Raw genomic sequence first — 15,377 nt, 5'->3', positions numbered from 1 at the left:
TCAATCATCTACACTGATGGTGTGGGTTTATGATCAACAAATTTTGACGCTAATAAAGTAGCTGGGAAAGAAACGTAGTTTAATTGACCAGAGTAATTAAAAGATTTAATTATTTAATGCCGAATCTTGATTTGGACACAAGACCAATTATGTTCATAGTACCCCACGTGGGACAGTTGATTCACGTGCGCAATATGCAGGTTCTACCATAACTGCATTTTGCTGTCCACAAAACATTACTGTGGATCTAATAAGGCAATAAAAATACACCTCTGTTAAACACCGGCGTTCTAAAGCAGAATATCGTGTTTCCTGTATAAAACACAAGTTAAGGGCCATCATTGAAAAGTGGCTTAAAACTCAAATTATTGCTATTACATCATTAGAAATGCAATTTAAAACGCTTTACTGTAACAAAAGAATGGAAGAATCAGTAATCGAAATAGTCTCAACGAGAAAATACTTATGAATACTTCGAGCCTGTGGCCTGATGCAATAAGATAAGTACTGCACTCGACTGGGCAGTAGACGGTAAAAGAAAGCTTATTTCTGCCTTTTCAAATCTAAATTTGAGAGAAATAACATAGAGAAAAAGGGCATCTTGTATAAAATCTTAACAAGCACAAAATATCAGATCACAAGAGTCTTGCTTGGGTAGCTGAATTGCCTATCAAGTAACATTAAAATTAACCTACACAACCCTTCCAAATAAGCCTGCCTTACCATTTCCACACTTGGCTCTGGATAATGTCGGCGCTATATAGGTGTCAGAGTAAGAAACACGTTAACACCAAAAATAGGTGGAATGAAGCATAAAGATGGCAGAACATAAAATCGCCAGTGCCTTCACTACACATCACTTGTCTTTCCTTCTGGGGGAATCTTTCAGCAATCCTTTCAGCTTAAGATACACTCCCTTCGGTTTGCTTTCTTCGAGGAAAACGTCAAATTTATTTATGCCCGCCGCGAATTTCTCCCTGTCTGGCAAGCGCTTTTGGTCATCGTCAGCCTGGTTTTTAACGGTAGACACTCCAGGTTCGGATATCGATGGCTCTACGATAGTCGGAGTAGGCTGTACTGGGTGAAGCGATCTATAATCGGTATCGCTCGGAGTAGCAATGTCACTCTGTATTTGTGATTCACGGGTGGAGTTATCTTCGGTAAGATCGATTTGATTACTTGAATCAGTGGGAATGATAGGCGGGTCGTCATCGTTGATAATTTCAACGTCGGGGCTGTCGGGCGAGTCTTTTATGGAGCACACTGTCGGCGAACTCTCAACCGTGACGATTTCGGAAAAAGCCGGGTTTGGCACTTTTTCCGGTGATTCCTCTACCGTAATCACCTCCTCTGTTGTTCGATAATCTTGATCCAGGCTAACAAAATCTCTGTAGTCCGAATCGCGGCTGACGCTGCCTTCTTGCTGTTGTAGTTGCTTTAGTAGAAGTTCACGTTTCACTTCTAATTCGTCCTCGGTGAGACTGGCGACGTCGCCTTCGAGAATTTCCATATCCGAGTCATCGTTTTGTGATTTCACGACATCATCTTGGGACGTAGAACTTAAAACGATTGGATCTGCGGTATCATCGTCGTTATCAGTCTCCATGTCTACTTCAGACGTGTTTACATCGTCAAGATTCCTGGTGTTTTTCACACCGTCATGACCGCTTTCTGCTTTTTTCTGTTTGTTGTGTAGCTCGTTGCGTTTCTGAAAATATGACATCATGTTTTCTTTGTTGTGTTCATCGTTCATTGGAGGCACTCCGAATTGACCGTGTCTGTCAGTTGTTCCCGGTAATGGAGGGATATTGAATCCTGGGAAGCTTATTATTTTATCAGTATCGACGGGGACATATTCATTCGTTTTGACTTGTCCTAATTCGCCTTCTTCGAACATCGATAATCCTGATTCTACGATTTCTGCGTCTTTCACGTGCCCGGGTGGATACCCGCATACTCTCATGCGGTATATGTAAGGAGGCAAGTCTTCTTCTTTCATCCCTAGGGCCTCTTGAAGTGCAGGACTGATAACGCCTGGTTTGAATGAAGAAAATCTTTCACTGTTGCAATCGTCATCGTCTCTATGGTATCGGCCGCCGTCGATACGAATTTGCGGTCCGCCGCTTACCCTGGCTATGTTATCCTGGAATTTCTTACGGCGCTCGTTTATAGCTTTGAAATCGCGCTTCTTGTCACAATCTTTGATTTGGTGATCGTTTTTGCCGCAGTTGAAACATATACGCTCGATTTTTTTACGGACCGACCCGCCGGATTCATTCTCTCCTACGAGAGGGATGTAATCAGACGGTTCGTACAGCGGACCTTCCGAGACACTTAATTTCGAGTCTACAGGGTTGAATGGTTCCCCTACTTGATCAATATAAAATTGGTCGTATAACTGGAAGCTTGCGTAGCCTTGGAATGCTTTTTTCTTTGCCTCTCGGCGCCTCGATGATTTTTCCTTCCTCGACTCTTTCTCGGGGTTGGCGTATTGAATGAAGGTAGGCTGAATATTCTCAAAGTCAGTTTCGTTGTCTCTCGTAGACTCGGTGGTGCACAATTCGACGAAAAAGTCCTTGATCCTATCGTGGTATTTTCGAGAAATTGAATTATTGAAGAGAATCACATGCGCAATCGGACCGTCCCTCGTGGGTTCCTTGATTCTTATGTTCGCGGGTCGTGATAAATATCGGACAGATTGTCTCAAATCTTGATATTTTTTCAACAAATCCTGATATTCACTGCTGTGAACTGATAAAACGGTTTCGCTTTCATCGGAAGCGTCACTTGCCTCGGATCTTTCCTTCCCTTCGAATTCTTCAAACAACTCATCGTTACCAAATAAGTCCATGATACGGACTTGTAAAATACACACGGAAAATGACAGGTGCTGGGCGTAATTGTAACAAATACGGTGCGTCCTACGGCTACATAAAATGATTCACGAGATACGGAAACGGAATAATTTCACTGAGCGTCTTTTGATGCGCCAAAAATGATAGTAACCGCTAGGTGTCGCTCGGTCGGGTATAAGAAGCAGGGCATATCGATGACGTCAACGTTGTACAGGTAACTTTATAAACTGCAACACAATCCTTTCGTACATTTATATTTTAATGGTTATTTATAAACTTTGTATGATTAAAAATCTATGAAAAAAAACAGAACTAAGCAGTAGAAAAGACAACGTAACATCAATTGGGCAATCAGTCACCTCGTCATGGTGGGCTATTCCAAGTTGTTTCGACAGCTTCCTATCTTTTCATTCTATCGCAGTCTTGTGATGTTTTGAAATAATGAAAATATTAATAAAACTGATCGATTGATTGATGCAGAGTCGTAAGCTGAACTAAGATCAGTTCTGTCCAGTTTATACATAATTTCAAAAACATTTCAAAACAGCACAATATTGCTATAAATTGAAATGACTAGACTAAAGACTTGCTAAACTAAGCAAATGAATAAACTTTTAGATGATTATGAACTAAACCTGACTAAACAGTCAGCCTCGGAGATGTCTTTCCGATCCGATTCTCTCGTCTTCGACAAAATAAAAAAGGGCAATCGGATTCTCAACTCAAGTCCACTTGCGCCGCGCCGCGCAATCCAGAAGACATGAAGCCAGAAGAGGTAGAGTGGACTTGATTTGAGAACCCGATCAGAACCTACGTACGTCAGTAATGCATATTTTAACTGTATTAACGGTAATCTGAGAGGTTTGATCTCTATCATTAATTCGCTCACTCTTTTAGCACGCAACTGCACATAATTCTTACGCTTTGTAAATAGTAATCATGTCTGACGATGAGAAGGATAAAGCAGAGGATGTTGATGATGAATTTGACATCAAGAAGGCAGCAAAGGCGGATGCAGAGGTGGGTGGGCATTATTTTTCCTTGGAATAAGTCCAATATGATTGTGTTTGGAGTAGACACAATTTCATCTAGACATTATATTATTGCAATTAAATTTGTAACCTTTGTCACTGTTGCAGGAGAATCAAGCTCCGGAAGCAGTGGTTCCCAAACTTAGTCTTCACCATCTGCGAGCTAGAATGAGTCAAGCACTGGGTTGCTTTCCTCAATAAAATTGACTGAACGTTCCAACATTTTCGCCTGACAATCTACCCCTTCGTTTTAATGGTCCCCTCTCTCTTAAAATTGCCTACTTTGGCAACCGCTGTCCTAAAGCCACTCGGTGTATGAAGTATCCTTTGTATAGTATTTCTGAGAACTAGCTTACATGGTTATTCAAACCTGCATGCCACTGTATCGTAGCTTGTCACATACAGTACCTGCCACATTAATATGCCCTTTCATTGATACAGTCTATAGAACAGATGAATGTCATGCTGAAAAACGTTGTTGCCTTTTAGTATGTGGATCTGGAACACTTCAGAATTGGAGAAATCAAGGGCTTTAACCATCTAAAATGTGTCACCGAACTTTGCCTTCGAAACAATCATCTGAAAAGCTTGGACGGACTACAATGCCTGTCGGGAACCTTGAAAATCCTAGACGTTTACGATAACAGACTGAAAAAGATTGAACACCTTGAAGAATTCACTCAATTAGAGTAATATAATGACTTGTCATGTAACCCAGATAGTCTTTGAAAATTTTGTTCCTGTTTTAGGTCTCTCGATTTGTCATTCAATCTGATCAGGAAGATTGATGGATTGGAACGCCTGACTCAGTTGAAGAAACTGTACTTTGTATCGAATAAAATTTCAAAGATAGAAAATTTAGAGGCTTTGACGGAGCTTGTGTTGCTCGAATTCGGTGACAACAGAATTAAGGTACTGTTTCGCTTATTCTATGTTGGTGCAAATGAGTATTATAACTTCACGTTTATGATGGTGAAAATATATTGGTGGAAGAACGCTCACAGGACAACTGCAATCTTTCTGCAACTACTGTTATACTTCGCAATTGGTACCCTATTATTCCTAGTCTACCTTTGAAAGGCATTTAAACTTTGTTTCATAAAGTTTTGGAGAGAGAGGTATAATTTTTATTTGTCAACTCTGCAAATCTATAACAAATTGCAATTGGGTGAAATGTGATATACAGACAATAGTAAGCAATGTAGACCAGATGCTCTACATACAGAGTCACCCAGGCCAGAAGCATCTTACAACAGATGTCGTTACATTGGAAATCACTAGTTATGTGATTACGATATTTCTTCAAAGCCGTCATCTTAGTGTAGTTGTAATTATTTTTTAATAATGATCTAATTTAAGATTCCGACTTGGTCGTTCAGAAGGTAGAAGACAGTGTCTTCTGTTCTCCTGTCTACAATCAAAGTCTTATTTTATGTTCATTGTTTTCACATTGACTTAGTTAGATTGTCAGCTTTACGTAGATGCTCATACTACTTTCAGTGTTTTGTATGCAGGAAATCGAGAACCTGGAATCACTGTCAAAACTCGAAGAACTGTATTTGGGCAAAAATAAAGTGTCTATAATTGGTAACTTATCCAAGTTGACAAATCTCCGCATCCTCGCTCTTCAGAGCAATAGACTCGCTGTGCTTGGTGGAATTGAAAACCTGACCAACCTAGAGCAGTTATACGTCAGCCACAACGGTATTGAGATTCTGGAGAACTTGGAAAACAATGTAAGATATATTTGATCTGCCTCTGCGTGCTCAATAATAATTTATTAACATATATTGCAGCTGAAACTGGATACGCTGGATGTCGCTGGCAATCGCGTGAGTAAAGTTGAAGGAGTTGGACAGCTTGCTGAACTCACAGAATTTTGGGTATGTATGGAAATTATCTCAATCTTTGGTGTGGCCATACGCTACTGGTAAAAGTAAAGCTGTAAATTTTTATGCAAGTAGAAGTAGGAACGTGATACCTGATAAGCACTCAAGTAGTTTTAAAAAGTTGACTGGGAGGAGGCAACGCAGACTTTTGTTAGTCAATGGCCGGTTACAACTTTCAAAATGCAGGATATCTTCGCAACTAATGCAGAGTAATTGATGGCAATGAAATAAGGTGCAATTGTCGAAATGAAATCTGTTATACGTCATACAGGATCTGCATCGACCAGTTGCCATGGCAATTTCTGTCGTGAATATGATGCAAATCCATCCAAATACTACTTGGGAAATTCTAAAACATAAACGGTAAATTATCTGATTAACAAAGCTGTAGTAGTAGTAGTGTACAGTCTAAAAACTTTACTAGAGGTACTTGGTTTTGTAGTGAAAGGAAACAAAACCCACTGTTATATGGTAAACAATAGTAGTACTTCATTACTGACCAGCTCTGGCAATTCTTGTCAACGCTAAAGCATTTCCAGTTCAGCCTGGATCCGAGTATTCTGAATCTGATATATTATTGCAAAACGAAAAAGTAAAATGAGGATTCAGATTTATGCTGGAGCCGTACTATTTGTTATTTTTACATTATTGTGGAGTCGTTGTTCACGTAGCGCGATAGCGAAATGGCTTTCAAACAACACGAGCAAAGCTTCATCTGAAAGCACTGTGTTCAAAGTCGGTGATTACGTGACTACTCTTCTGCCGCTAATAGCAGAGGTGGTCTGGTCATACGAGTAGAAAGTCAAAACATATAGTTCTCGTCATTTACAACTAAAAGTATGGTTTTACAATGCATGCAGAAATAACTTGACACAGAATATTAAAGACCTGGAAATTACTCTGGGTGAATATGGACCTGTCTTATTCAATCATCAGTGAATGAATATTTTATGGCACTGCAAATAGATGGAAGTTTCAAAATTGTGTTCTGTGATCATGTGACGGGGGTTACATTGCCTTCAGTGCCCAGTTGTTAGAACAATCCACGCATAAAACTTCCAAACCGACCCTTGCTACTTTACAAAATATAAAACGTACGAAGTAAGTAGTTTGACTGGTAAAATAGAAGCGGAAGTAGTTGTTCACTCAACCACTTTGGTAAATGGCACTACTAGTCAAGACATACTCCAAATAGTAAATGGCTTTAGGTACTCTGTCACTGGCCAATGATCCAATAGGTACCCCAATTATATACACCAAGTGAATTTCACAGTATCTTTGTTAACGTAGGCTTACACTTGCAGGCAAATGACAACCAGATAGATGACTGGAAGGGACTGGACGAGCTTGCTAAATGCAAGAAATTAGAAACCGTCTATCTGGAGCAAAATCCTTTACAGCGAAAAGACATGACCAGCTATCGAAGAAAAGTGATCCTTGCATTGCCTGAAATAAAGCAAATTGACGCTACCATGGTCAAATTATAGCGTATTTAATTTCACTGTAATGTACCTATGATGTCTTGATTTGACTGTTTTTTTTCATATGCATTTTATCATTGGTTTATTATGTATTGATTTAAATAGTTCACTGCAATGAATTTGTTTGCGTGTATGATAAAATTGGAAATCCCTTGATTTTTGTAAGCGAGATGAGATGTATTAAGGATGGCTGCCAGGTTCTCAGTTCGTATGCGATCAGTTAGAAACGAAAGAAATTGTAGCGACGACTTGAATTCGAAAGACTCTGCTGCAGTGATGAGCAAGTAGTGAATTTTGAGAATCCCTCCAACAGCTTCCGAAACAATGCTTAATTTTTCCCCACTTTATGTTTGGTTGACTAAAAAAAGGTCATCTTACCGGATCGAGTGCCGAGATACAGTTCTTCTTTCACATTCCCCGTTGGTTGACTAAAAAAAAGGTCTTCACTTACGTTCCAACCACTAGTTTTCTGTTTAGCGTCCTCGGAGGACATTTTCAAGAACCCGAAAAAGGAGGACAAATCCTCTGAGGACGTATGGTAACCCCAGGGATATCTAGAACTAGTAGTTCTAGATATCCCTGGGTAACCCTATTGTAATGTCGCTTCGACACCTTCCCATCTTTTCACTGTATCGCAATCTTGTGGTGCATTGATCTTATGAAATTGAATAGAGTATAGTGAGGTTCTGTACCTCCAAAAAGCTCTTGATCGGGTAAAATTATTTATAACAATATTACACTGAACTTATTTAGTTTCTGATTTATTCCTTCTGGTTTGTCATTAAAAACACTTCTTATGGTTACAACTATCCGGAAATATCGAACCAAAGCGTACAACTATCCGAAATAATTTCTGAAATAGAATCCATAATCCATATCCGATTCGACTGCCAGTCCGAATGATGCTCATCACCTATAGGTGGCGCAACACGCAAGCGTCAATCTCGATAGCAACATAAGATTTCCGATCAGACTGTGGAGTGGAGGACAAGATTGGATTTTGTCTTGGACGTGGCGCAGAGAAAGTATTTGTTCTAGTTCGAGGTCAATCTTCTGCACTATCATCAACCATGGCGCAAAAGGGTGAGCTGTCGATCCTTCTTATAATGTACACCAGTGTGATGCATGACTGTATGCTGCGAACATACCACTACCAGTACCAGGATATAGCCTGACTGGGAATACGCAGCTAATTTGTTTACGACATCAAAGTAGCCACTCCTGACACGCTCAATTAAGACACATTTTGTAGAATTTAACTCCTATAAAGCAGTTCCTTTAAGCCAAACCGAAATAATCACTGCTTTACAGTGTATGAGATCTATAATCCAAGTGTTATATCTGATAAATGAAATTTGATCAAAAGCTATTACCCAATTTACAGACTTTCCCAGTCTGAAGGCGAGAAATAACTATTTATTTTCTTCAACAACAGATGACAGACTCCGAGTATCTTCCGATCCAAGAAACTATGCTCTTTCTCAGCTTCATACCAAGGTGAAAAAAGTAACAAGTGGTCCACCTCCGTCAATGAAGAAAAATTCTTTTTTGAACGTAAGTTTAAGTCAACGCAACATTTCTCGAATACCATTATTGCAGTCAAGCTGCTGAGATAATGTGACAGAATAGTGTATTATCAAAAGAAAAGCAACATGATTGCAATTAAATGATGACACTGCTCGTACATAGCACATCTGTAGCAGTCAGATTCAGAATGTGGTGTTATGGTAGCGGATCTATTTGTTGGAATGTTGCAGCCCATGGCATGTGCAAAGCTTGTAAATTGGCATGCCAGCTTATTTGTGTTTGAGACCCACGGTCTCGTGTTGATGAAATATCAGGCTGAAATGATATTGCTCAAGCATAGAGATTGTAAGTTCAACTTGAAAATGTTTCAGCCAATCGCGACATCTGGAATTATACTGAAAATTTCATACAAACAAATATACCAAAACTGTTGATTACCAGGGCGTAGTACCTAGGACTATGCAGTTATAGACCCGCTTAGAATATTCTTGAGTTTTAGGTGCCAAATAATATAGCCGCTGACTAGATGTATCAATGGTTCTTGTAATATATATCCAATTTTGTGATTAGGTAAGTAAACGTCTCTTGCTTTCAGCATCCTGATCTGACGAAAGGACAAAAGAGATATCTCGGAACTATCTGCGCCGCTTACAGCACGTCCCAAATGAAAAACCTCGTACAAGACCAGTATTTGAAGCAATTGTCATACGAAGCCGAGAAAGGTTGGCTGTTGTGTAATTCCTCGTGTTGTTCTCGTATTGGTTTAATAAATTTGAAGTAGACTTGTCCCTGTAGAAAAAGGTTGTAAACTTGTTTGGTACTTGGAACGCCTATTTGTGATGAGGTAAGTAACCACTTGAGTAAATAATTCAAGTAGGCAAATCCCTTGAACAGATGAATACCCAGAAAAAGTAGAAGTACTTCTTCATTGACCACCTTTGCATCTTACTCCATGTGTACTATCTGGCAGTGATGAGCATGACTTTGAACTCTGGTGAACAGGATTTAAAGCTGCCTGTATGGATAGGGCTATTGGATTTGTATTTTTTTTAATTGAATTAGAAATAACCGAGAAATCACAAGGCGTTAATGAGCAAATTTGTGTCAGGACCGGATGTGCACCATGTTTCGATCATCCTATCAAATAAATTAAAGATTCGGACATGAGCTGAAAAATTCCCTATCTTACCTTTGCATATTAAATCTATGATATCACAGATACATTTGTTCACAGGTATTGTATCAATCGATGAGTTGTTCACGTATCTGAAATACATCGCGGATCCAAGCAAGCGTAAAATGCAATTCCAAACGCACGCAAAAACGTGGAGGTCCAAGGGCGACACATTCAATTTCCGCTATCACAGGAATCACGCGATCGATCAGCCGTTACCTAAGATGCCGATATATGTTGAATCTGAAATTAAAGCGCTTACAAGGTAGTTTAGTAGGCCCCAAGCGGCTACAATTTTGCGGTCCTATGCAAGCATCACTAGTACACTATTCAAAAATTGGCTGACACTATGGTAGATGTCTTGTGCCACAGTGTGCTCTCCGATTCTCCTCTAGTTTGAACGATGTTGAAATTCCAAGTCAGTACCGGTACCAATGAGTGTCTCTGTAGACTCAAAATCCTTGGCATTTCCATAGTTCTCACAATCAAAACGACATCAACTGGAGAGATAACGAATGCGCCACGCAGGACTGAGTCGTCGTGGGGGACATAAAAGGGATGTTTCGAGGGGCAATTCATTTCCTACATAACTTCTAGTCTAGTTCACGTATCACCAAAACAGTCACATTTAGTCATATGATAATTATCATTATAAAGATCAGAGTTTCGTGACACGATTTTGTTCCGGTTAATTATATTGTTTAATCATAAATTCTTTGAGCACAGTAATTTTTCATTTGATTTAGGACGGTGACCATCCCAGTTAAGAGAAGATACGCTACCAGAAAGAGAAGAAAGCCCGAAGCAACTGGCTCTGTCGCATTGTAGATAACGTAAGGGAATTTATCTCATTTTGTAAGTTCTACGTAGACCTACAGCAGGGGTTCCCAAACTATTTACAGTCGCAGCCCCAAATTTCGATTTGAAAATGTTTCGCGACCCCACCTGTGAATTTGTCGTGCCAATTACTACGTGTTTATTTACGTGATTATCCCGTGTTTCCTGTGTATGTATTACGGTACAATTTTCACACATAGCACTACCGGTCACTTGTTATTGTCCCGGAAGGAAATATAACCGTCCTATTGGTTCCTATGCTCCCCGACACTTTAATTTTCGTACTAATGACCAGACACTTACCTTGCGTTATAGTAGGTGGCGCTTTAAATTGACGGTTCAACTGATCTGATACCTTGTTTGCCGGGTTCGTTTTGTTTTTCCTTCTGTTTTGTAACATGAACTAAAATATTCAGAAATGAGCCGCAGATAGCATCCGCTTTATTGACATTCTTATAATAGTCATTGGTATCGAATTTTCGTCCCCGCGATCCAGGAGAATAGGCAAATGACCCCATTGGGGTCGAGACTCCTAGTTTGGGAACCCCTGGCCTACAGGCTGCAGCAACCAGCGAATACCAGATATACCATAAAGCAGATGGTCAGTAGTGAAGTACTCAATTGGGTTTGGTAAACTTTCACTACTTACTCCAATGGTTGCATCGGCTTCTATTTTAGGGGTTTTAAAGCAAAACTACTTTATTTTTACGTTTTAGATTTGATCGAGTAAGAAGTAGTATATCGATAAATCATTTTTATGATGAAAATTGGCGATTCAAAGCCGTGGTACCGTGGTGGAAACAGAGTGCTTCTCATACCTTTCATTTTCTACTTTTGCGTAAATAGTATAGGCATACCTTGGAATGGAATAGAAATTGACGACAATATTTCAGATACTTACTCTTGAATACCAGAAATGACTACTTTGGCCACTTCTTAGTGCTTGCTACTGCTTTTGAAGGTTCTTGCTCCCTCTCCGGTAGATATGTACCGTGCTATTTCCAATTCTACTGTTATACTTTTCGAAAACTATATCCAGTTTAGCAAGTAGTGCGCAAGTCGATATATTATATGTATTAAATAGTCGCCAAACAAAATAGGTCTACCTCCTGCATGATGATAAAATGCCATCTTCATAATATTGATGATTCCTTGTTAGGTTTGTTCTGATAGCCTACACCAGGGGCGGGGAACTTCTTCCGTCGGCGGGACAGATATGGGTAATCGAAGTAAATGGCGGGCCGGATTCCTGAATCGATACATTAAACGTGTATTTAATGTAAATTTTAAGTTTGAAGCATAGAAACCAAAACAGTATTCAATGAATTTAATGATGTAATGTATTCCCAATAGCTGTTGGAATCAATGAGACATCTGAAGAGCTTCTTGGAGGTACAGAACTTCAATATACAATTAAATAGTATATTCATATTGAAATGAACCCGAATATTTTCGGCTGACACTCGTCAGGGGTAATCGTCAGCAACTAGTAGAGAATTGGAAAGAACATTGTATATCAACAATCGTATCACAAAATATGACGTCACCAGCATGAAATTTCGAATGAGAGAGCGTTCAATGTACTATTTTTAGGTGATACACGAACTCCTTTTGTTGACAGAGTTTTGGTTGGTGTATTTTGATAAAAGTTGATTCCAAGGCACACAAATGGAATTGTGAACGGCCTCGACCTACGATTCGAAATCGGTCGTCTCGATAATTATTCGCACAAATCGGATTATCCAACAGATGTTTGCCGATGGCAGAATTAATTGCCTTTGATCGATCAGCATCAATCTTAAGTGGATGAGTTAAGGGTGAGCTTTTCACATCGCGTGACGCACGTGTTCTGATAAATCTGGGGACATGTTGGTTTATGCGGTCCTGCAGACGTCTTGACGTTCTTCCCACGTAGCCACAATCACAGTGGCACCTATATTCGTACACTACATTACTTTGTTGAAGTGCAGGAAGCACGTCTTTGCGTGTTGAAGGGAGCAGTTGTGTTGTTGTAAAAATCACATTGGTTTTGACTGTATCGTAACATTTACCGACAGCATAAATCAATTGTTTTTCAAAGCGGGTGGAAATGGGGCCAATCCAAGGTAGATGGATATAAACATCTTTTATTGTTCGTGCGGTGGGCTCTGTTCGTTTTTCTGCGTTGAATTGCGTTAATTTCCTCTCCATGCCGCGGCTGATGACGTGTTCAGGGTAACCGTTATCAAGTAAGATTTTTCGGATGTAGTCAAGTTCTAAACTCAGTTTGTTACCCGAACATATCATCAACGCTCTATGCACGAGTGTGCCTATGAGGTTAATTTTTCTGCGCCGAGGACTAAATGAATTCCAGCGAAGGTATTGGCCTGTGAATGTCGGTTTTCTGAAAACAGACGTTTCAAATTTGTTGGTATTGCGCTTTTCAACTAATACGTCCAGAAATGATAATGAGTTATTGCGTTCTTTTTCTATTGTGAATTGCAAGGCCGGGTGAAGCGAGTTTAAGCGGATGAGAAATTGGTCACACTCCGATTCATTCCTGAAAATGACAAATGTATCATCTACGTATCGGCGGTACAATAGTGGTTTGGCGGACTCACGCTGGGACAGAAGCTCGCCCTCGTAATACCCTACGAAAATGTTGGCCAAAATAGGTCCCAGGGGACTACCCATGGCTAAGCCGTCTATTTGGCGAAACATGACCTCGTTAAAGCTAAATTCCACGCAGCAAGTTGCCGCTTGTAAAAGTTCAACAAAGACGTTACGCGGGATTGATGGTGGCGGTAACTTACCACCGTACAGCGCGTTGGCACAAATATCAATAGTCTCATGCAGCGGAACGTTCGTAAAAAGACTAGAGATATCAAATGAGCTCAGAAACACGTCTGGATTCGGCAACGAAACCTGGATTTGCAAAAGGTTGAGAACCACTGATGTATTGTATACGAACGAGGGGTTGGGATTGTTTCCAAGTTGACCAAGTCAAGATATCAATTCATAACGGTTGAGTACATGCGTAAATGCCGGTAATGCAAGCCTTTTCGTGTTGACGAACTTACGCATAAGCTCCACTCTCGTGCTCTACTCACACTCACCCTAAAGAATAGTCTATACAGTCACCATCATTTGACATAATAAGCAAGTAGTGGGGGAGTGCGGCAGACTGTGGCCACGGGCCAAATTATCACGTACGACCGGAAACTCTGTGCGGGCCGGATCTGGCCCCGGGCCATATGTTGCCCGTCCCTGGCCTATAACAATTGTTCCCAAACTTGTTCAGCTTAGGGACGTTTTTGTTTATACGAACAGTGCATATATACAACAGAAACGAGGTTGCATTGTTGACAAACATACCTGCATTTCGTCGTTAATTCCAAACAGTGTCTCTCGAATAAAGCTTTTAATCCCAGGCAAAAAAGAAAAGCCATGTTTCATGTAGTCATCAGGATGCAAATATTAACATAATTTTGATTCTTTTCACCCCGATAATGAAATGGGGTTTGGAAGGAAACAGCCAAAACTCGTCTAATTTCTTTTGTAGAAACAGCTTTATTAAAAAAACAAGCATTTTCGTAAATGAATTTAGCTGATCTTCTGCTGAAATATTGCTTTGATTTATTACGCTGCCATAATGGGTTTCATTGCGATCATTTATCACCCCTCGAAGAGGTTCAAGCGCCTTTAAGCCGCATGTGCTAGTCTTCAGGCCTTTTTGAAAATATTTATATAGTTCATTTCAAAAAGAAATCCCACAATATTCGTGGTACGCCTAAGCATCTGTGGCGACACGCTAACGTCCCGCGACACACAGTTTGGGAATCACTGGCCTACACACTATTGGATTCAACGTGCACTGATCCTACGACTTGTTGGAATGTGTAGGTATAGATTCTAGATAACGGTGTTAATTTGGTAATTGATTTGAAGCTATCAATACTTCAATGGACTCAAAAGGATGTAAGGAAACAAGTGTGCGCCCGTTGCCTCAACAATTTAGAAATGACATACCCCATTTTGTTTTAATAAATTGTTTTAAATATTGTAAAAAATGTGGAATGATTCTGCAAATTAAATTCTACTTAATACATTCCAGGATACATCCGCACTTCTTCGGCAGCCGATTACACGTAGCCTACGTTCCAGATTGATGACAACAGTTCCGAGTACATTAATTGATTTTTGAAATCCAATCCCTTGCCTGAGCCTGCAAATATTTGATCCAAGAGTTGCTTTCTGCCCTGTTTATTTTGCCTAGGCTTACAAAGATACATGATGTTGATTTGATCACGCCACTATGTTGTTAAGTTTCTGCGGAGATACACGATACAGTGGTGAATGTAGTTATTAGTTGCATTTGTGAATACGTGTTAGCTGATGTATTTACCTTTTACTGAATTGTTTATATGCGTGTGAACTGTGATTTTGCTCACTGTACGGCATCATGTGGCCATCTGTTTCAAGTTACTGTGCCTTGTCTCAACGCTATTTTCAATATATCTGAATTGTATTTGCATTGTGTTTAATAAAATGTGGTAGGCCTGTATGAGAGGTATGTTCATTGGAAGTCCAAGTGGAGCGTTATT

General features: G+C 39.9%; 4 protein-coding genes across 7 annotated transcripts in view; 3 read left to right on the top strand and 1 right to left on the bottom strand.

Annotated features, from left to right (window-relative positions):
* LOC145437257 (single-strand DNA endonuclease ASTE1-like) overlaps window positions 1-15,377 on the top strand; it is a 533,921-nt gene that overhangs the window by 295,910 nt on the left and 222,634 nt on the right. The gene's annotated exons all lie outside the window — the stretch shown is intronic.
* On the bottom strand, window positions 62-2,999 carry LOC145437255 (zinc finger CCHC domain-containing protein 8-like). The gene has a single exon (XM_080314448.1). The coding sequence runs from the start codon at window positions 2,849-2,851 to the stop codon at window positions 857-859; it is 1,995 nt and encodes a 664-aa protein (XP_080170574.1). The 5' UTR covers window positions 2,852-2,999; the 3' UTR covers window positions 62-856.
* LOC145437262 (uncharacterized) lies at window positions 3,719-7,412 on the top strand. The gene is made up of 6 exons (XM_080314457.1): window positions 3,719-3,875; window positions 4,376-4,575; window positions 4,636-4,798; window positions 5,401-5,622; window positions 5,683-5,769; window positions 7,080-7,412. Exons 1-6 carry the CDS (start codon window positions 3,795-3,797, stop codon window positions 7,260-7,262), a joined length of 936 nt encoding a protein of 311 aa, XP_080170583.1. The 5' UTR covers window positions 3,719-3,794; the 3' UTR covers window positions 7,263-7,412.
* Window positions 8,181-15,337, top strand: LOC145437268 (uncharacterized). 2 transcript variants are annotated; one of them, XM_080314463.1, is made up of 6 exons: window positions 8,181-8,339; window positions 8,692-8,810; window positions 9,379-9,505; window positions 10,018-10,222; window positions 10,704-10,790; window positions 14,888-15,337. In XM_080314463.1, the coding sequence occupies exons 1-5, from the start codon at window positions 8,327-8,329 to the stop codon at window positions 10,783-10,785; spliced, it is 546 nt and encodes a 181-aa protein (XP_080170589.1). In that variant the 5' UTR covers window positions 8,181-8,326; the 3' UTR covers window positions 10,786-10,790; window positions 14,888-15,337. The 2 variants fall into 2 exon arrangements, with proteins under 2 accessions (XP_080170589.1, XP_080170590.1); XM_080314464.1 differs by having other exon boundaries at window positions 10,704-10,812.

This window comes from Botryllus schlosseri, chromosome 4 (assembly GCF_051294905.1).
Source record: "Botryllus schlosseri isolate E-star chromosome 4, Bs_hap1, whole genome shotgun sequence".
Lineage (NCBI taxonomy): Eukaryota > Metazoa > Chordata > Ascidiacea > Stolidobranchia > Styelidae > Botryllus > Botryllus schlosseri.
This window is presented reverse-complemented; position numbering and strand designations above follow the sequence as displayed.